The sequence below is a fragment of the Aythya ferina genome (genome assembly GCF_964211825.1).
Source record: "Aythya ferina genome assembly, chromosome: 1".
NCBI lineage: Eukaryota > Metazoa > Chordata > Aves > Anseriformes > Anatidae > Aythya > Aythya ferina.
Genome location: NC_140296.1, coordinates 161,739,677 through 161,763,749, shown reverse-complemented (window position 1 = coordinate 161,763,749; position 24,073 = coordinate 161,739,677). Strand labels below are relative to the sequence as shown.

The window sequence follows — 24,073 nt, the reverse complement described above, 5'->3', positions numbered from 1 at the left end:
ATTAATTTTACATGAGTAGAAATAGGTAAAAGTTATTTTCAAACTTTTTTTTTTATTATCTCATTTTGATTGTTTTTAACTCTCTGTTCATACATGCAACAGCAGTTTTCAATACTGAAAAGATCTAAGATGTTCAAGATATCATCCATTGTTGTCAATTTACACCAATAATTATGCTTGCCCATAAAGAATCCTAGAATGCATATGGGAGGCTGTTTTTGCCTCTGCTTCTGACTATCTTATCGTATTTATTATGCTTTAAAGTGTGAATTTCTAAAAGGGGTTTTGCTCAGTGACACTAAAGCCAAATATTTAAGTTTGCTTTACTTGAAGTAATGTGAAAATGTGCTTCAAAGACAGCAAAGCAGTGCAAATAATAGTTAAAATCACACAAGAAGAGGACATATATTCTTTATAAAGGGTAATATACCTTATATTACACTGGATCCCATCAAAGAACAATCTGCGGGAAGAAAAAAATATTACTTTTACTAAAAAGAAGCACTTTTATGTTTGATAAATAACATTATTGCTTTAAAGAGGTTAGAGCAACATGGTTGTCAATTTGATTTATTTGTGCATACAGTAGAGAATGGAAACTATTTTGCTGCAGTTCATAGCAAGTAAAAATGCTATTATGTCTGAATAACTGATGATATATGTAATATTGTGTAAAAAAGTTGCATTTTCAGAATCGCTCTTTAAATTGTCCATATACCTTGAATAAGCTCAGTTTACATGACTGAAAATATATCTGAATGTAGGCAGAGCAATAATTAGTACAGGAACCTGGCTATATGCTCTTTTGGCAACGTATATCTTTCGGTGATATATTTATGTCAGACTATGCAACAGTAGACATGGAAATTTTGGAAGATTTTGACTCAGAGTAACAAAAATATCTTTTTTTTTCTTTTCTTTTCTTTTCTTTTCTTTTTTTTTTTTTTTTCATAAATTATATGCATATATAATTCCATATTTATTCTATGGAACACATGAAAAATAAGGAGTCTTGACTTACATGAGCTGCTTGGTGTTTACTTACCACTGACATCAATGGGAACAGGGTGAAGCTTAGTATTTCCTGTTACTAGAACTGACCTGGAAAGATGAGTTCACTACTTCTGTAGTTGTGAAGAAGCAGTGGATTTCTGGAACAGCTTCAAAAGATATTGAAAACCTGGAAGGGTGGGGAGAGGAATGGAAGGGACAAGGTCTATCTCAGCTCTCATGAATTAGACCCCAAAATATGAAGGCTTGAACACTGCACTCTGTTCTCTGGAGGAACTGATTCCATCTAGGCAGTGTCATCCTCTTCCTTGCCACATCATTTCAGAGAAGAAAGAAATGGGAGAGTGTTATCACTTGGTTGTCAGATAAACTAAGTGCAAACCAATGGGTTGACAGACACTGATGTCATTGGACAGCTCGCTTCATCTTTTAAAGACTTATAATTTTACCACAATATTTTCCTTTTCTCTTGGTAGAACAATCATATAAAGACAATCATATGTTCTAGCACTATTGATAGGCAATGTGACTATGTTCTGAAGTTTAAGTGAATTAACTTTTCCTTTCTTTTGTGTTCATATGTGTGTAACCACAATCACTTCACAACTATTTTTTTTTCCATTATAGCAAAAAGCATGGCAAAGAGCATTGCAAAAAAACAAATCAATCAACCATATTTTTCTTAAGTAGTCTGTCATTTTCATATCATTTTTGAAATGCATTTTTTTGTATGTAATTATCTTCAGCTTGTAAAGAAAAATAATTTTCTTACTAAGTAAATAGTATTTCCAATTAATATTTGACATCAGTTCAGAAGGTCAATATTCTTCACAGTGAGAACAAACTGTAATTAGAAGGTCTTTTTGCTTTTGGCAATGAAGTTGAAGTAGCATAACACGGTTTCTTTGAGCCTCATTCCAGCAAGTTATAATGGAAGAACAATCAAATCATTGATGATCATGTTTTAATTCTAACTCATCATTCACTGAAAACTGATTGTTTGTTTGTTCCCTCCCCCCCCCCCAAAAAAAAAAAAAATGTTTTGATTAATTTCTTAAAATTCATTAAGAATTTTAGATTTTCATAATTTGTGATGTAGGTAGGAAAAAATCCCTAACTTATTCAAGTACATAAAATGAAGAAGCTTGCTTGTTGGCTGCATCAGAGAAATAGTAGAAACATATCACAGAATCACAGAATTTCTAGGTTGGAAGAGACCTCAAGATCATCGAGTCCAACCTCTGACCTAACGCTAGCAGTCCCCACTAAACCATATCCCTAGAATATCAGAATATCTTTCAGAACAATCTATATTAATGGAAATCTAAAGAGCTGTTAATCTCCTGTCACTGAACATGTTTTCTGGAAGTTGAATTGTAATTTATTTTGTTCCAGGTTCTACTTAGTGTTGATTTCACAGTAACTATTTAAGTGACAGATAAATATTCAGATAAATCGATATGTTTGGTAATTCATCATGTATTGTATATATGATGCCAAAGAAGGGGTCTTTAGGCTTCCTCTCTTCCTCCAGCCCATTTTTGTTTAAAGTCAGATGGTTTCTACAGAGCTGATATACCACTATACTTTTGTCCTGCTATATTCTGATTACAAGAGAAGATATTTAAATGAACCATTCACCACATCTGGTAGATTTGGGGGGTATGAATTTATGAACTATCCAATTTGAATTTGATTGTCAGTAATTAAAGCATAAATATCTACTGTATTTACTGAACTTGCATTCATTTTGTAGGAAATAATGTTGCAATACTACAGCAATGCAAGATCTCCTAGGAGGGGATTCCTGCACAAGGGAAGAGATGCCTGCAGCTGAGTCCTGCTCATGTCTCCTGATTCCTTTAGTTTGATACCAAGTTCTGGTTTTGAACATGTGTTTCTGGGAGGTGACAGTCTCTCCATCCTGTTTCATCTTTCTGCATCATCAGCATTTACTCACTCTCCTTTGTCCTTTGTATCCCAACTTGAGTGTCCTGTGAAGCTTCACATAGATGCATTTATATAGTACCAGTTTTGAAAAAAATATCCTGTATAGTTTCAGTATTGAAAAATATTTCTTAAGACCACAGTGAGGAAGAAAAACAGTACATTAAAGCATGCCTGAATTAAAGGAAAAAATTAGGGGAGAAAAGAACTTTTTTTGTTTGTTTTGTTTTGTTTTAAGAAGGGCCAAACGCATAATGAATAATATATGAACTGCATTTAAAAAAAAAAAAAACAATCAGGAAACAAATATTAAAAACTCCAAACCAGAGCAAGCAAGCAAGCAAAACCAAGTAAATTAGTTTTCTGATTGTTTATACATTTATTTTAACATTTAAAGTATGACTTTCTATACCACTTTGTATTTTCTGATTCTTTCTTCTCTGAACTGGTACGAATCAAAGGAAGAAAGTAGGATCCAATGCATAAGAAAATAACTAAAAAAGTGTTATGCAAAACTATAAAAGAGGTTATAAAATATCAATAGATAGGGATTACTTTCCTTCCAGTGTGGATGAGGTCTGCCTGTCTTTGACATATAAATAACATCTGTCTATTATGGGAGACCTATCATTTCAAGGACTCATTTTTTTCTATTTCAAGAAATTAAAAAAAATAATAATTGGAAAAAAATTCAGTGGCTTTTACATCTGGAAGTTGCCAACACTAGAAAAGAACATCTATATATTTCTGAGAAGGTTAAAAAACAAAACAAAACAAACTTTTTTTTTTTCTTCTTTGAGCTCAAAGAAATGTTTTAGTCCTGTTTTTCCAAGAAGTGAGATTGCAAGGGAGGTGAGGTACCCAGAATTATGTAGAATTTCTTTCACTTAGTAGAATTACAGAACGCAGTTTATCACACAAGTAATTCTGTGTGCATGTAGTATTTATGGGAAAGCAACTGTTGAAATTTATGAGCTATTTAATCATGATAACTAATAATAAAGTAAGGATCATTCTGTGAAACAAGTATTCCATCAGTAATAGAACACAGATTCAGTAGTACAGAATTTTAAAAAAGCATATGTCATTGCATGCCATTTTATTGATGTAGATCATGAAAAATGACAGCATGAAAAAAAATCTTTTTTCTTATTAGTTTCAGATTATTTTCTTTAAACTGCAGCATTTAATTCTAAAGTGTGATGTAATAGGAATATATTGCTTGCCAATGACTGGTTAAGAGTATATTACAAGCTGAGGAAAACAGACTGTAATTCAAGATTTATAATCTTATATCCTGGAAGTTGTAATACTAATGATTGAAAACTCTGTTACTAAATAAAAAATAAGTATAAAATTGCTTCCACAAATGATACTGTCAACTTCAAATTTAGTCAGAAAAAGAAATGCAGGAACTCTATCTGCCTCTGGTATCCAATTTCTATTTTTTTTTTTTTTTTTGGTAGATTAGCAGTCACATTTTTCTTCTTTGAAACAGAATACTTCTTAATACTGTTTTGACAGCAGTCCATAATCAGCTGGGAAATGGGGCATACAATAAAGCTAACTGTAAAAAAATGTTGTAAAATATAGAAAGATAAAAAAATAAAACACTGTTCATTAATTTATTTAATATGTATAATTTATGTCAAAACGTAACTGTCAAAAAGGGAAATAAAATATCAGACCAAGCAAAGTATTAATTTAGTGTCCCTTGAAAGAATATGATTGGTTCTCACTAGTCTTATCTTTGTATGATTCTAGACTAACTGACCCAAAGTCAATTAATACATACTCATGAAAAAAATTCAGATTATAACCTCAGAGTAATAACCACAGTAATACTGGGAGAACAGATCTAATTGAAATGACAGAATAGTTATTAGTCTTTCAGAACTGCCCTACATTAAGTTCATGACTGCTATAGCGATGAATATGTAAAATAAATTTTATAAATAAATTATATTTATATCAACATGACGTTTGCTATTTTAAGGTCTTTCTAAAATAATTTGTCTCTTATAAAGTCTAATCATACTTGTTGCAGTAGTCTTTAGATGAGTTATACATATTTCTGATATTTCTTTAAAAAAACACAACAACAACAACACAAAAACAAACAAACAAAACAAACAAAAAAAAACAACCACCACCACCACAACAAAACCCAAACCTTTAAATTGTGCTTTATTTGCAGCATCTGGCGTGGACCAAATATAAACTGCACAGACAGTTCAGGTTATACTGCTTTACATCATGCAGCTTTAAATGGACACAAGTAAGTACCTCATGTTTAGTTCTTTTGTAGAATTATATTTAACTCTGTACTTTGATGTATGTAGCATAGCACTGAAATTTTCATTGAAAAGTGGCAAATTCAGACTTACTATATCCTCTTGGTGATAAGATTATTTAAGTAATATAAGAATTTTTGACACCATCATTGATATCACCATGTACTAATTACAAATGGGAAATGCATTTCAGAAGTTACTGATTCTATACCAGGTCTTCCAAATTCTTACTTTTTTTTTGATTTGTTTCTTATCCCTTCTACTAGTGGTGGCTCTAGTGTTTTTCTGCTAGTAGGAAAATGCAACAGAAAATGTTGTAGTATACTTGTGTGTGTGGACATACACATATACAGTATATATGGTACAATGGATATTTAAGGAAATAATACTGTGAAAAAAACAAAACAAAACAAAACAAAACACATTATTCATTATCAAAGTAAAACTAGCATGAAACAACACATGGTAGTTTTGCACTTGAAGACAGAAAAAAACTGTCCATCACCTTGTATGGGACTCTAGTTTTTACCATTACCACGTGCATTCCTCTGCAAGCTTGGGGAAAACCTGCAATATCCCCACTGGGGGCTACTGCACAGACATACTGATACAGGTGAACTCTTTAAGTAATTTAAGTATCAGTTTAAAACAACAATAACAAAACACAACTGTGGAAACTTGCTACAATTCTGGTTTTACACCTTGAAATTTGTTGTGTGTAGCTCCTGTTATTACAAGTTGACCCTTATTCCATGTTACCTCCATTGTATTATGCTGACAACTACATGTTGTTATTAAGACAAACCAAGAAAGAAAGATTTTTGAGGTCTATCAAGTTCTAGTGGGGTGGACCTCACTATCACCAAGGTAAGAGATGCCCTATTTAATGCAGTTCAGCTGTCCTGTTTGTAAACTGAGGTTGTTAACACTGTCTGAATTTTCACTTAAGGAAATTTTGACATAAGGCTTTAGATTATTCCACTGTGGGAGATAAGGAACTGGTCAAAACACAACTGAAATTGAGAGTGATTTTCAGTAACTTTAAAGTGATTTTGGACTGTTTGTATGATAACATGAATCTATAAGTTCATTTAGTTCACTTATTTCACACTTTTTTCATTCTTGCTTAAAAAACAACAACATAAAAACCTTTAGGATATGTATTTAATTATGTTCTAGAGACCTGCATATTTCTGCAGACCAGATTAATGTTTTGGTGAAAAATGATATACTATTTCTGAATAAATAAATAATGTTAAAATACTGTTAAACTAGATATTATATATTTTCCAAAACTTAAATTCTGTACCAAGATTTATAATCACCCATTAGCATATTGTAACTCCCTGGAATTAGTTCTAAGTTTACTATGAAATATTAAACTCTGTCATTTTTAAAAAGGGGAAAAATAATTTTCTCTTGTTTATGGATTGTTTCCCCTGTAATTGCATATTTTTGATTGTGAAAAGCCCAGGCCCTAGCTTGCAAAAATTTCTCAGTTTTTAAACAGACTAGAACTGTTTTTACGATATTTAATACTGAGCATAAACCAATAGTTACTTAAAGTAAAAATACTGTGGTATAAAGCTGAATTCATTGCATATTTCAGGTGAATCCTACCTGAATATAAACAATGAAATTCTGAAACATTCAGAAGACAAATTGTATTTTCAGTCACAGTGTTGGCCAAACTTCTGCCGAAGTCAGAAAGAACTTCAAGATGTGGACTTGTGTACAGCAGTAGATAAGACTGCATTTTTTGGAAAGATCATAACGGTCACTGGATGCTATAACCCCTTACCCTCACAGCAGGGTAAGGAGCAGTATTTCATGATAAATCATGATGGTTCAGGACCTCCTGTCCAGCTCATCATACTGACCCTCCTACAATGGTAGCATTGTCAGCAACAGAACTGGACATACACCTTGTATCTCTAGTTTCATTAGTCATGACAAATAACAAATATCTCTACTCTCTTTTTCAGATTAGAAACTTCATATTCAAAATCAATAGTGGGTACAATATTTTGACTGGAGCCTTCCTGCATAAGGGAGGTTTTTGTCCTATGAAAACTTCTGGAGTTTTAATTTTTCACTCTTTACACTAAAATGAACTTCATCTATTTCAGTGTTTTTCATGAAAAGTGAGAGCATAAGACTCAGTGACCTAAGCAGCTATTTGTGGCTGGGACACTTGGACACCAGGCTTCAAGTGCCTGTTTGATCATTGTACGCAATGAATTCCCTCCTCATTGGTTATTCTGGGATGATTCTCTTTCCTATGAAGCTATTCTGCTTTATATAGGTAATTAAATCATATCTGGGGCAGGGATTTGAATCTCAGTCTCCCCTAAGTAATTTTACTTAGCCCAGTAATTGTACTAAGGACTCTCAGTATTTCGCTCTCTCAAACTTATATCAGAAATGGATATAAGGATGCTGCGGAGCACTGAAAAAGACCCACCCTAAAAAAGTGTGATAGGTCAGGGCATTTTTGAAGGTTGAAGAATGTGTAATATTTTGTAACTTGACAACAGGGGACGGAAGTCTAAGTTTTCACATTCCAAGTAAGTGTCCACTATTCAATCAACTCTGCTGGGACACAGCTTATCATATTTTTACTGTATTTGACTTGAAATTCTCTTCCAGATCCAGGAAGCTCTTTCTGGTAAAAATGTGTACATGTTTGTGTGTTTCTTTAAGACAATTAGATATTGTGGATCAGAATTATATGACTAAAAAAAATTCTGAAATACTTTTTCTCCCAATTGTTTCTGTACATCATTATCATCTATAAATTATGGAGCATTGTTTTGTTTGTTTGTTTTGTGTGTTAATTTTTCCCCCAAGTATTTAAATTTCAGTTTCTTTTGATTTTTATCATTTTCAAACTACTTTGTAGCTCTAGCCTTCATTAGACTACCTACTACCTACCTACTGCGAGACCAACTATTGTGACATGAGAAGGCTTTCAAACCTTATTTGCACTAAGTCTCTCTGAGGAGTCACTTTTCTGGAACTTTCCATATAGCAAAAGTTTTTCTGTAGTGGAGCTGCTCTTAGCTGTTTTCATGCTATTCGACCTTACCAGGGGTAAGCAAAATTCAGTTTAAAGTCTCTCTCAAGGCTTAGATGAGATGACTCCAATATCTCTCTGACTTCTTTTGAAGACAATTGGGATTTCCTTTTGACCTGTATATATTCACTCTTCTTTGCCACATTTTATCCACAATAGGCAATTAAATAAGGTTCCATCAAGGTTGGGAGAACAACTGTCTTGGGATTTACCTTCATGTATTACTACAGTCTTCATTTGTAGTCAAGTGTTTCATTTATAGTCATAACATAGGCTGCACATTTTGGCTATATTTTCCTGTCTATTTAATATTTAGAAATGATTGATCTTCATTTTTATAGCTGTTTTACTTTATTTTTTATTTATTTTATTTTTTCTGGGTATTCAGGGTAAAAAATTTGGTAATATGTATGTTCATGTAAAACTTAACAAAATAAGCTTCCAATCAATTTTTAGATTTACTTCCTGTTTTCCAGGGATATAGTTCTCAAATTACTTCAGTATGAAGCATCAACTAATGTGGCAGATAATAAAGGTTATTTTCCTATTCACTTGGCTGCCTGGAGAGGAGATGTAGACATTGTGAAGATTCTCATCCATCATGGGCCATCACACTCCAGAGTGAATGAACAGGTGAAGTGATTAAAAATATTTGTGTATATCATCAGAATAGAGCAGCACATACTCTTTAGATCTTGCAAATTTATAGCGAAATTGAAAAAAAAAATAAAATCTGTTTTCCATCATTCCAGTAATTTTTTCTCCAAGACTAAGAAGATCTTCCCAAATATGCATACCAGATTGTAATTGGACACTGACCTAAAAATACTAGATTTAAAGAGTATGAAAAATCTTTCTGCTTGTTTCTGAAAAATCATATGAAGATATACTATACCTAATGCATTGGAAATATTAATGTAAATTTGCATTAACTCTATTTTTTTTTCTTTATTAGATATTAAATTTACAAAAAAAATCGTTATGATAAGATTAATATTTTTGGTATTTTTTGAGTGCACTGTAAATGTACTGATATGCAGAGATAAATGACAAATCACATGAACTGCATGTGTTCATATGTGTGTACATATACACATATCCAGAAAGAAATGGATCAAGTACAGCGGAAAAGACATAAAAATACTAGGAAAAATGATGAGAGTATTAATGTGGGTAAGGGCAGGATAAATACATTGCATTCTGTTATCAAGCATATGGCACACCTTCTGTTTTCCTTCTGTATAAACTTATAAGGTCTATTTGTAGGATTAGTATTCAGAAATAGGAAATCTGATGTCATCTACAATCAGCTGAACTGTTCGAGGACTGGAGGTGGACTTTTAAATATGAGTAGTAACCATAAGTTATTGAATTCACAGAGTAATCAAAAGGTTATCAGAATACAAAGGTGGGAGTCAGCTCCAGATTCAGATCTACCTCTTAGTGTTTACATGTCCTGTTTGTGTAGTTATATTCCAGAGAGGTCTAGTCAGTGTAATCAGAGGAGTCAACAGAGTTATTCTGGTGACTAAAAGTAAAGTCAGGATTAATTTGCCCTAACACAGAAATCCAGTACCTTCTAAGACCTTTCAGCAGCTGAGATATCTGCAGAGGCTGGAAGGTATGGCAGAGGAAGCTCACAATTTCCATGGCCCTGTGGAGTGGCTGCTGGACTCCAGGTAGGATATCCTAAAGCATCTCAAAGAGCAAAGTACAATCTGACAAATGAATGGCAACTGCACTGCCTAAATTAGTGTGTAAAGAAAACAAACTGAAAGAAAAAAAAATATTGTGGACCTAAACATCAAACCAAATCAATGGGAGATGCCATCCCTTGAATAATCTATTTGATATGTGAGGTTATACACTTAGCCATTGGAATCCATACAATAATTATGATTTGAATATGAAGTATTAGTGGAGGAAATAAAGAAAAATAAACTAATAAAATCCACTGATATGACAGACTTCTGGGAAATCCTATAATACTATAAGACTTCTGGGAAATCCTGGCTCATTTAACAAAAATGACAAGAAAAAAAAACTTGCCGTTCTGTGGGTTGATTTGCAGATTAGTAGTTTCTGTGAGCTCCTAATTCTCATCAGGTGTTGCATGCAGGATGAAGCCTGTTGAATTACAGGATTATCGTTTATCAATGTAAAGGTTTTCTTCTATTTTATTTCTGTGGCAAACTAGAAATAAGCAACTTTCTGGTTGCATGTTATCCATTTGCTTGAAGAAATTCCTTATGCTCTACTGACAGAAACCTGTAAGCTATGCAGGAGCTTCGAGAGAGAGGGATGCTGAAAAGCATATTTCATTAAGATCAGAAAGAGAAATGTAAATTCAAACCTATTTCTTCCCAATCCCCCACGCATCCAAATTTTTACAGTATTTTTGAGCTTGATTGTGTGTGGGGTCCAGTTTCTCTGGCTTGATTGCTGGAGCAAATAAGCAGAGGTATACCTGATTCTATACGCCATAGACTTAAGAAAGTTCTGGTGTTCAGATCCCCTGCTGATTTTCCATTTTACTCAAAAATTTCATAATGGAAAGTGTGTGAGCAATTCTTATGAGAATCGGACCCTTAAAGAAGTCTCAATCATATTAAACTTTGAAGTTAAACTCACCCATACGCAGTTCTGACTTTGTAAATCCTCTGGTGTTCTGCTCCAGACAATGGCTGGCTTTAGTAGTGGACCACTTTGCTAGCACCTAGACGTTACCCTGCTAGATAGCACTCACACAGGAGAATGTTATCCACATCATAGAGTGAGGGGAATGCCATAATCATATGAAGCCAACTCCACCCATACACCTTCAAGTAACACCAGAGTGTCATCCTCATCTGAATACCTGTGTTTTACATTCTCGAGTCTGTATGTTTCTGAAGTTTTTGCTTACTTGCTAATAGGGTCAATAAGGCATGTAGCTTCTCACAGCAGCCATAGCAATTCTTAGATCTGTGGAGCTGAAGCAGTTTATAAAAACAACCTCCCCTCTCCTCCCCTCCCCTTGTACTGGGGATAAGGACAAGCATTTTTTACTGATACTTTTCACTACAGCAAATAGTATATTCAAGTCGGACTTAATTATTATTATTATTGGTAAGGATCAGATTAAGAATTTATGTGCTTTCAGCTTAAGAAAATAAATTTGTTCATTAAAAAAAAATGTTGCAGCTAATATATAGCATGTCTTTGCTTTTCATTTTTTATTGAAATTCCATGTGAAATAAATACTTCTAAACACTTAAATGAGAGTAAGATTGAATAACTCAACAAAGAAGTAAATGAGAAGCTTATGATGCATAAATGTATATTACATTTATTAATGGATTTAATATGGTATACTGTAAATTAATTGAACTGCTCTCTACACATTTAAAATGCAGTTAACTAATATCATAGGATCATATCCAGCATCTAAAGCTCTGAATGCCCCCTACTGTTCCTCTCACATAAAGTTAAGAAAAAAAAAAGAAGTAAAGAGCCTTACAGTTAAATGATAATTATTTCATGGGGTTGGTGGAATGTAAACTGGTAATTCTACGTACAGAAGATAGTTATAGCATAACAAATATGCAAGAATAATTCCATAACTGTTTAATACAACAATCTTAGTTGACACATGTATACCAAATGATGTATGTTTTAAATTACAAAATGTGGTGAAATTACAAAAAATAGATCAAACTTCATCGATGAAGACCTGAAAATAGGTAAATTATGGAGTGTATGAAGATTAAGTAGGTAATAAGAGATCAAAATTTGTCAGTAAATGAATACCAAACGTACTAAAAATGTGTGCTGTTAAGACTCCAAGTACTTGTATCTTTGTTTACATAAAGACATCTTGGTAGTATGAACATTTATTTTAGCAACTCTAATCACAAAGTAACTGAAAGAAATCCTATTATACACAAAAGTTAGTAATAACAGTCACATATAGCTCAATATGCAGTGTTCAATATAAACATAGGAAAGAAGGAACATATAATCTCATGCAAAAAGATGAATCACGTCAGGAAGAAATATAAAGTTCAAAATATATTTTAAATATATATTGGGAAAATGTAAATAGTAAAACATTTAATGGAAAAAATATGAATGCTTGTGAAATTTCTAGGTGGTATTCTCTGTTTTGTGAATATTCCTTTTTCTTTCTGAACATAGCACATATTTTACTTACATTCACATATTTAATGCACTGTGGATTTATTCTGGGGGTCAAATTGTAATAGTCATAAAGAACACTCATACTTCCTTAATGCTGTTTGACATTTCTTCTGAAATGTGAAGGAAAAGTGTACAGGATGCACTAATAATATTTAAATCACAGAATGGGTTGGGTTGGAAGTGACCTTAAAGATCATCCAGTTCCAACTCCCCTGCCATGGGCAGTGATGCCACCCACTAGATCAGGGCTTCATCCAACCTGGTTTTGAACACCTCCAGGGACAGGGCATCCCCACCTTCTCTGGGTAGCCTGTTCCAGTGCTGAACTCCCTCATAACACTCAATCTAAATCTCCCCTCTTTTAGTTTAAAACCATTCCCCCTTGTTCTATCATTATTTGCACGAGCAAATAGTCACTCTCCATCTTTCTTATAAGCCCCCTTTAAACATCGAAAAGGCTTTTGTTCTTCAGGCTGAACACCCCCAGTTCTCCCAGCCTTTCTTTGTAGGAGAGGTACTCCAGTCATCTGATCAACTTCACAGCCCTCCTCTGGACCCACTCTAACAGCCCCACATCCTTCTTGTGCTGGGAGCCTCAGATCTGGATGCAGCACTCCAAGTGTGGCCTCACAAGGGCAGAGCAGAGGGGGACAATCATCTCCCTTGACCTGCTGGCCACACATCTGTTGATGTGGCCCAGGATTCAGTTGGCCTTCTGGGCTTCAAGTGCACAGTGACATCTCTTGTCAAGCTTTTTGTCCACCAGAACCACCAAGTCCTTCAGGGCTGCTCCCCATGAGTTCTTCTTCCAGTCTGTACTCATGTCTGGGATTGCCCAACTCAGGTTCACCTTGCACTTAGACTTGTTGAACCTCATTAGGTTCACATGGGCCCACTTTTCTAGCTTGACCAGTTCCCTTTCTATGGCATGCCTTCCTTCAGTTGTATCGACTGCTCATTCAGCTTGGTGTCATCTGCAAACTTGCTGACAATACACTTGATCCCATCATCGATGTTGATAAAGATACTAAACTACAACGGTCCCAAGACAGACTCCTGAGGGACACCACTTGTCACTGGCCTCCACCTGGACAAAGAGCCATTGACTATCATTTGCTGGGTATGACCTGCAAGCCAATTCCTTATCTGTTGAATGGTCCACCCTTCAAATCCATATCGGTTTAATTTGGAGATCAAATGTCATGTGGGACCATGTCAAAGACCTTGCAGAAGTCCAAATAGATGACTTTGGTTGGTTTTCCCTTTTCAACTGATGCAGCCACACCATCACAGAAGGCCGCCAGATTCGTCAGGCATGATTTGCCCTTGGTGAAGCCATTCTGGCTGTCTCAGATCACTTCTTGCATGTATCTTGACATTGCTTCAAGGAGGATCTTTTTCGTGATCTTTCTAGGCACAAGGGTGAGGCTCAGTAGCCTGTAGTTCCCTGGCTCCTCCTCCTTTCTACCCTATATAAATACGGCAGTGGTGTTTCCTCTTTTCCAGTCACCAGGGACTTCACCTGACTGCCAGGACTTTTCAAATATGATGGAGTGTGGCTTGGCAACTCCATCAGCCAGTTACTTCAGGACCCTGGGACGTATGGCATCAGGCCCCATAGACGTGTACCTGTCCAGTTTCATCAGGTGGTCTCAAACCTGCTCTTCACTTACAGTGGCAGAACTTTGCTTCCCCAGCCCACAGCTACAGGCTCAGGGAAATGAGAGACATGGGAAGCCAGACTGCCAGTAAAGACTGAGGCAAAGAAGTTGTTGAGTACCTTAGCCTTCTCCATGTCTGCCATTACCAGTTCTCCCTCCTTGTATTTCAGATAGGGTACACTCTTCTTAGCCTTTCTTTTCTGGTCAATGCACCTATAGAATCCCTTCTTGTTATTCTTTGCATCCCTTGCCAAGCTCAGTAAATGACTAACATCTAATATATTTACTGACTTGTCTAAAACATCAAGATAAAATATAGGCATCACATGCTTCTCTTAATGACACACCAGTGACTTCCAAAAGTACAAATTCAGTTCCAAAGTAACCTGAAAAAAAGCAATCATTTTCATGTTCTACATTTGATATTTTTTCCCCCAAATTAAATTGGAGAATATGCACATGAACTCTGGAATTTCCCTTGCAACTATTATTATACTTGTTTTAGACTTTTTTAATTTTTTTTTTTAAAAGTTCAGACGCAATTTGATTTGATCCATTTGCAGCAATAAATTTGAAGAAAACTTTTGTTTAAAGTAATCAGCTAAATTACTGAGTAACATTTTTAAATTAAAAAATATTTTATTCTTTTTATTAAGTAAAGGCAAATTTCAGTAGAAATTCAATTAGAAATTATGCCAATAACTTTTATGAGAATTATCTTTTTGAAAAAGACTATCTAAATCCAAGTGTTCTCCAAATTATTCTTATCCATATAAGAACAATATAGATTCATTTTTTTCATAATTTATCTTTTAACAAAAACGTTCATTCAAACATGTTTATTAGGAATTAGAATACAGAGGATTAAACTGCACTGAGAAAGAAAAGTAGAAATGGATCTGAGTAGCATGCTGTAAAAAATTTCTGTATCTCTACTTTTTTTTTTTTTTTGGTAGTCTTAAAGAGAAATGTAAAGAAATATAGTATTACAACAGGGAGAGAGAAATGTCCAAGTCCAACTAGGTTATATATGAGTATTTCTCCTCTTAAAACTCATATCTAGTTTAAATTAAATACTTGTCATTATATTACATTTCTGTTGTAAACAATTGTAAACCATCTGATTTTCAAATTAGACAGGTCCAGTACTGACATATGGTAAGAAAGATGCCATTAGTTATTTTTCCATATAAAGTATATAAATCTGTGTGCCATGTAAAAACTGTTTCATTCCTCAAAGGCAATGGACAATTAAGTCACAATCTTGTTCCCAAGAGCTTTTGTCATTTTTGTCTCTGTTTAGAGTTGCTGTTGTAAAATTGCTCAACCCTTGACCTAGACATCCTGGAAAGCACTTTAATTCCCATTGTAATTAATTACAATGACATGCTACTTGTTGAATTAATCAAGCAAACTTTTTTTTTTTTTTTATATATATATAAAAAAAAGAATTAACATATAGTGGTGGAACTTCTCAGGCAAACAGCCTACCTACTATAATAAATGAAGACAGACCATGCTGAGATCATTTGTTTTTTCTATCTTGAATATATTATTTCTATATTTTTTCTCTATGTAATTATTTAATCATTAAAACCTTATTTTTGTATCATTTTATCTCTATTGGACTATTGAGTAAATTTCCTTATATACACAGATTTTTTCAAACTTTCTCAGTGCTCCATCCTATGTAACTTAAATTATTCTTTCATAATTGAGGCATTAGCACAAAAGTTTTCATTAAAAAAAAAGTCTTACTTGGTAACTACATGGGGATTATGTGACAAAGAAATGTCTTGGTGATTTAGGAAGTCTGCCTTTTAAAGTTCATCATCAAAATGTTGAGATAATAAAGATGTTGAGCATTCCCTGGAAAGATCTGTAAAATCACTATCTGATAGTCATTTTTGCTTGTACAATACTTGCATGGACTTCAAGAGCTTTAAAATGTGCTTGGCAAAAATAAAGAACTACAGAACTGTGCAGTCAAAATCTTGCATATGCCTACTGTTTATTACTGGCTTTACGAGGACCTATATAATATTCGTAGAAGACATTCATTTCCTGGATATCTCCTCTACCTTTTCACTATCAGACTGGCAATATATAATAATTTTCTGTATAATGGATTTGCTAATCTGTCCTCTAATTAATAGACCTTAAAATACGATCTAGATTTTGTGGTGGCATGCATTCTTAGCTCAATTATGTAATACAGCCTGCAATACTGACTAGACACAATGTTTTGAAGGCACTATTCAATTTTGGAGCAACAGAAGTCTAAGTTCTGGCTGTATATGGAAGAGAACAGATTCAGAGAAAGGCTAGAAAATGCCAAGACCGTGCCCATGAAGAGACCCATGTAAGGGATGAATTATAAGGTACCTTCTTTAGTTCTGAAAGAGGTCCTTTGGGCTACAGGAATAACTACTTGGTTAAAATATTACTAATTATGAATATTAAAGACTTCTGTTTTGTTCTATTTTGCATAATAATGGTCTATTTTTCTCTTTTGGTCTTACGTTTTGTGTCTCTTAGTTTGCTCTGATTCTCAGGTCTCTGCTTTTCATCTTAGCGGCTGTTTTGTAGTTTTTAACATGAAATGAATATCTGAAATTTCAAACAGAATTCTAGTCTATTTCTTCAGTACTATGTGTAGTATTTAGTCCTTGGATACCAGATATGAAAATCTAATCACACAATGTTAACTTGCATTCAGAGTCATTTTCATATCAGGTTATTTGCTTACTCCAATGAGTGTTAACTCACAAACTTTCTGTACTTGAGGAAAAAACTGTTTATGTTTGGGATTGAAAATGTAGGCAATAGTACTAAATTATCATGAAATTCTTCAGGAATAATTTTTCATGTTTTCCAAATATATATATATATTTATATAATAAGCTATTTCAGAGATACAAGGACAAAGAGTACCTTAAAAGTTATACCTGACTTAGCATTGTCTGAAAAGTTTAGACAAGTCAGAAGTAACATCATTTTTGTGACCAAAGAAATCACATTAAAGTAGCTTTTAAACTAGCAACATTTCTTATGATCATATGTCAGGGTTTTTTATTTATTTATTTTTATTTTGTTTGTTTTAATTCTTACTGTGTGTCTTCTATAAACAAATGCCTTAAGGAGGAAGCTCATAACAATTACTGAGACATCACTGTTAATACACTGTTATAGCCCCCTCCATCTTAGGTGTCTCCCTAGTAATGCTGAACCTACTCTATCTATCTAGGCACTCCCTCCTTTCCTGATTTTGAAGATGGCAGGCTCTGTCAAAACCTACTTAAAAACTCTGTACTCTCTCTTCAAGAAAAATGTTTGTTTCCAAGGTGATTTATTTTATGTAAACACAACTAAATTGTCAAAGCAGATAAAATGAAAATTTTAGAGGATGGCTAAACAAGTTGTGATTCTCTTTTTGAAAGTCAAAAATTATTCTGTCTTTTATTCCTGAATTGAGTTCATTAATTTATATCTTAAGGAGAGAATGTCATATTATTAAGTTTTAATTAGGTAATACCTTTCAGTTCTGATAACAATAAAGACAATGCAATGGCTGCATACATGTAGGTAATTCAAATACTATGTTTTTCCAGGTTGGATTCTTCTATTTTATTTCTTTGTTACCTAATTCATTCTGATTTTGAATCAGTTTGACATTTCATAACTGAAATGTAGATTTACTTTGGCAAATGTGAAGAACAAACCATGCAAAAATGTTCAACAATGTTCATTTGAAAATAATTACATTTTGTTCAAATTTACAGATGGTCTTATGCTCCACGCTGTTTTAAAATACACTTTTCTGTAAATATGCCCTTGCATGAAAATTCATCTGGATATTCTTTATTTAGAGGAAGCAAATTTCAGAGCAGCACCAGTAATTTGGACCAATTGGTTTCTATGTCTATATCTGATGCTGAAATTGGGCAGTCACCATTTTTTGAGAAAATGACCACGGCCAAGTTAAATTTTATGTCTCTGAAATTTTAATGAGAATATTTTTGTACTATAATATTGGCATAAGATTTAAAATAATTTATATTTTATCTAGAAATGCTTGAAAAAAATATCAAACATAAGCAGATATTGAAGATAGAGATACATTTGTTTGCCAATTATATACTAAATATGTATTTCACTATTTACCTCTCAGAATGTGGAGATAGTTATGCATCTAATTTCTTTGTGGAACTATTTCCATTGGATATGTAAATACTGTAACTGCGGGCAGAAATTACCATAATCATCTGATTTTCATACTTAATTGTGGTAATTGTACACAACATTATACTGCAATAGCCCGTTCATCTATATAGTTCTGCCAATGAAATATTGAAAATGTATGCTTTTATAACTAAGTTCTAATAAATTGCATAAATACATTCCCATAAACTATGCCTACAAATCGTGGGTATACCACTGTACAAAAAAAAATTTGTTTTGACCAGTCTTGGGCCATGTCTATATCCTATAAAGGATATGTTAGGCTTCAGTAGAACTCAAAAAGCATATCACAGGTAGCTGGTAAATCATTGCAGCCATGTAGTATTTTTGATATTTTTACCTGAATTTACAGTTTGTGTAATAGAAGAAAGACCATGGCGTGGTCTGAATAATTCACAATGATTCAAACAATTATTACTCATCAAGTCATACCTACTAAAGGAAACCTCTCACTTTCTACCTGTCTTTTCCTACTTTCCTACTTATGTCTTGCAGCTTAGGAAACACATTACCTTATTTGGGATCCTCAAACTTGCTCGGTGTTGCAGCTACCCGACGAGTTTATTTGCAGCATAAATATATCTGAATGTGTTGATCTGTGTCTTCTGTCTCCCAGGTTCATCTGAGTCATATTAAATCACAAAATGAGATTAAAATAAGAGTAATGTTAAAATCACAAAGCAGAGTTTTCAAGTCTTGATTATAAAATTAGGAGCAATGTTACCAGGAAATAATAATAATAACAACAACAACAAAACAACAACAACAATAATAAAGTAAATCTTCTCTTTCTAGATATTTCTATGCAACCATCCTGGTTATCTTTTGAGTAAAACCCAAACCCTCAGTTCTCTGACTCTCTCACTCTTTCTGTCTTTCAAAAGACATCTTTACCTACTTTCACCTCTCTGTTCTCAGAACTTTTCTTCAGTTGTTTCCTTTAGAAATGCAGCCTGTTGGTTCAGACTTACCTCTTCTTTCTTCAAAACTTTTTCTTTGCTTCCCTAGTATCTTTTTTTATTTTACATTAAATTTGTAATTCTTTATATGGCACATTGGCTTATTGGGTTTCTATTTTTAAAACCTTTCCAACTGTCACAAAATTTTATACATGATATATCAGAAGAGGCAGTTGATGTAAATAGTTTTTAAATTTATAGTGTCTAGTCTCTTTTAAGTCTTCATAGTGACTACATATGATATATTAATAATATAGATGGCATACAGAATTCAGAGAGCTTTATAAATTATTTCTTTCCTCTCTGCCTGAACTTACTTGTTTGGGATTGCAAGTATACAGGAAGAAGTGGAAGAAAGCAGTTAAGGAATACTGCTTATTCCCAATATTTCTTTATTATTAAGATTATTTATGATTTTTGGGGAAAGACTTGAGGGTGGAGCTGTTTTATTAAAGAAAACCACACACCATCCACAGCATACAAATACTCATATGCTTTAAAATGTCATATGCAGAGTCTTTTGTATATTGACAGTTGCTATTTTAGCTTTTTCCAAGCTTTGATTATTGTCTTTATAGTAACTTTTATAGTCATATGTGAAAGTAGCCTTGTGCCTGACATACTTTCATTACACATTTTTTTCTGTATTTTTACTACTCAAATAATCAAATTCTATGATTTAAAACTAACTATACTGAGAAGAGAGACTTAAATGTCAGGGTATTTCCAAGTGAAGGACTTGATTGTGATTTCAGGAACAGTTGAATCTAGAAAGGTTACAGGTTTTGGCATATCATCATGAGCAACATGTTTTTGGGGCGTCATGTTGTTAAAAAATTATTGGGAATAATGTGGACAGACAGTGACCTGATCTGTTTGAGACTCACAAAGCTGAAGTATTAATGTATTATTCGTAAAAAGTTAGTGGAGTCATTCTGAAGTATTTAGCATGTATTACCATACATTATATTGCAAACCCTGCCTAGGTAGTTATGTCATGGAGGCAATTTATGCAAGCAGAGCCATTCCATTGTGTGATTAAACATGAATTTCTGAAGCTTTTGTTTTGTTTTAACAGAACAATGAAAATGAAACAGCATTGCATTGTGCAGCTCAATATGGTCATTCAGAAGTAGTTGCTGTTTTGTTGGAAGAGCTAACAGACCCTACAATAAGGAACAACAAACTAGAAACACCTCTGGATCTGGCAGCACTTTATGGACGTCTGCGTGTTGTAAAAATGATCATCAAAGCATATCCAAACCTGATGAACTGTAATACAAGAAAACACACACCTTTGCATCTTGCTGCACGTAATGGCCACAAAGCTGTTGTGCAGGTGCTTCTGGAGGCTGGAATGGATGTCAGCTGCCAAGTTAGTGCACAATTTCTTCCCTTCTTCTTTTCCTCCTTTTTTTCCTATCTTTACTTACTTTCCTTTATCATTAGACTATGACTGAAATGCAACTCTCTATTTTTTCCTGTGATATATACTTGCATTTACTTTGTTAGGAATGCTACAATATAATAATATAATAATATGTATAATACACATTTATCTTTTACAACCCAAATTATGTGTTCTCAAGTAAGATCTGTGTAGATACAGAAATCATATTGATCATTCATATAAATAAATATACACCTCATTTACCCAGGGCTATCCCATTCTAAAAATGAAGCAAATAAAAAAATCTGTGCTTTACCTTCTTGTGTATTTGCCTACCATTTTGTTTGCATCTAGGGCAGCATTTTTTATTTTTTTTAAATTAAAAAAAAAATCTTTTAATTTTCTTTACTAAAAAGTGATTCACTTGCAAAGGCTAACTCATGGAGCTCTTTTGTTTCAGCTGTAATTTACTATCTCTACAACTTCAGTAATTTAGAAAAGTTTAATGCTAAACACATAACTGAACTCTCAAATAAATGTTTCTGGATGTACAATTTATTTTCTATCTGTAGCAAATTAAGGGGGAAAAAGACAGAAGGAGACTGAAATGATGCTTGAATTGATGCTTAAGAAATAGATTAATTGAAGAAAAATAGCCTCTGTTATGGCAACTTACAAACTGATGGTTACATGAGGGTTGAATATTACACAATGATTTTATGAAATGTGTTCTTCCTATTATGTAATCTAGATATTTTTAGCACTACTGTGAATTCTCCTAAGCTATTTCTATCTATAGTTTTACCATTTTTTTCACATTAAAAAAATAAATATAGTGGCTGCAAATTTTATACGATGACATCTCTTAAGGAGAACTGAGAGGTTCTTTCAGTAATGATGATCTATTTGCCATGCACAATAGAATCATAAGATTGGTTTGTTAGTTTTTTGACAATCTAATTTTTTAAGTTATTTATATTCCTATTTTTCTTTGTTATTTTTAGACTTTTTTTTTTTTTTATTATTAATTTTAACTTTTGCAGAGCCATAAGGAAATATAATTTATTTCCTCAGCAGTATCCATTTTCTCCATCAATATGTTTCTTTAATTCTGCATCTTAGCATATTGGCAAGTTGGCTCTGCACATATTGTTAACTTCTATAACCTCTGAAAATTTCTTTGTTGATGCTAACTGTCAGCTCATTAAAATGAGCAGAGCATACAATATCAGCCTCTTAGTTAAAATGAACTCAGTGGTTTAATATTAATTAAATTGCTCTGCATCACTGATTGGGAAAGAACAATATAAAAAATATAATCCCATGTGGTAAATAAAATTGTACACATTCATACACATTAAATAAATTCAGCTTATCAGCAATAAAGAGTTACCAGAATGTAAAGAGACAATTATAGAAGTAGCCTATATGATATCACTCTCTGTAAATGTAAATATTTGTTTGCTTAAATGGGAAGCTTACTTTAGCCATGTTCTCTTTCTCTTCTGTACTCCCAGAGCACTTCTGATCATAGCAAATATTTGGACTAATAATAGACAGCATTTAATTTTTGATTGAATTAATCACACATTTTATTAATTTCCCAGGTCTATCCAATATCCTTCAATCCGAAATTATTTAGAAGTGGGCAATAAAAATCTTCTTCATCTCTTTATGCTTTGAAGTTTTCATTTTAATTGAAATATATGAAAAATACACAGGTTTTGGTGAGTGATAGATTTTGGGCCCTCAGTATAAAATAATATACTGCACAGTACAGTATGTTTCATGTAAACAGTAATTTTATAATTGTAAATAACTTTGCAACTTTGGCCCCATCTGCCTATCCCACTTTTATCTACCCCTATTTACCTTCCCTGTCTGACTCAGTAATGATGGCAATTTCTATTGCTTGTCACCAAAGTTCTGCAAAGAGCTACATCCCTTTCTGCTGTCACTACATATGGTGGATATTTCATGAATCAATTTGCAAATCTACCACCCTGTGATGCAGAGCATCTCTGAAACCCATATCAAACATATAGTAAATTGCCAATAAGGACTAGACAAGTAACCTAATTACAAACTCTCACATATTTACATAATTAAAACAACAACAAGCAATTCTAATAAAAACCTTAATGCTTTTATGTGAGCCTGCAAATTGTACACCAAATTGATCTGTGTATCTTGGCGTTCTAACTTGCAATGTCCTTCTACCCTTGCTTGTTTTGTGTGCCCAGCTCTAATACTCTGCCTGTATTTAGCTGTAAGCTAGTTGGGGCTGGGACATTTTATTACGTGCTTAGCACAGTTTGTGCTATGGTTCTTTTTATTTGGTACACAGAAAACTTAAGTCAGGGAATTGATATGTAATACATTGATGCAAACTGAAACAAACTGTAGCTCACTGTTCATGAAAAAATATTGTCATTTCTTGCATTAAATGTCATTGTGGAAGCATTTCCAGATATTATGGTAGTGTTCACTTTGCTATATGATCCAAGGCAATGAAAGCTTCAGAGAGTGAAGAAGAGAATATTGTCTATAAATTCCAAGTTTACTTGCTGTAGTGTAGACATCAAGAGTATATTAGCACATATGTACACCTTTATAAGTGAAAAAGATCTACACTTAAAAACTCTAGTGCATTTCACATAATATAGAATACAAAGGTTATTTGCAACTACATTTTTAATACTTCCAGTTTAAGTAATGTACTCTATTACACCCAAAACAACAACAACAACAAAACATTATTTCTGTCTTCAAATAGTAGTCCATGTGTACCAAGGGATATGAATCTACTCTGCCAGTCCTCCCAGTAACTCTTGGCTCTGTTCATCCTGAGCATCAACACCTTATGTTAAAATGGAGTTTGGTAACTGAACACTTTGCTAACAAGGACAGCTCTGCCTTCTGGACAGTTTTTTGGGTCAAGAGGGATCTGATTCACTCATTAGGTATTCACTATTACCATGAAATCCTGCCTAGAGCTTTTAGGATTTACGTCAGCATTCATCCTTGTGACATCTCATGCAGGATTATACATCTGCATTTCACAAGTCTGTTTTCAATCTCCATATTCCCAGACTGATTTTCTTTCAATTTGCTGGTAATATTTCTCTTCTTGTTTAGAAAATCACCTACATAATGCACAAATCAGTCCACTGTTTATATGGTGTGTCTTTCAAATTCCTCTTCCTGACAGATTGCTTGTAACATATACCTCATTTTGTGGATATGGCATTCATTAGCATTGACTAATAGCTTGGAGTTGTAAAGGAAAGACTGCCCTGGAACTCAGGGCAGTG

The 24,073-nt window shown here is 33.5% G+C and overlaps 1 protein-coding gene across 6 annotated transcripts in view; it reads left to right on the top strand.

Moving 5' to 3' along the window:
- ANKS1B (ankyrin repeat and sterile alpha motif domain containing 1B) overlaps positions 1-24,073 on the top strand; it is a 435,613-nt gene that overhangs the window by 43,435 nt on the left and 368,105 nt on the right. For 5 of the 6 annotated variants that reach the window (XM_084506033.1, XM_084506034.1, XM_084506032.1 and 2 more), the window contains exons 2-4: positions 5,156-5,236; positions 8,805-8,961; positions 20,448-20,744. In XM_084506033.1, the coding sequence (XP_084362159.1) occupies positions 5,156-5,236; positions 8,805-8,961; positions 20,448-20,744 (535 nt within the window). Of the gene's footprint in view, positions 1-5,155; positions 5,237-8,804; positions 8,962-20,447; positions 20,745-24,073 lie in introns of those variants that run through there. The other variant, XM_084506035.1, reaches the window with a different exon arrangement.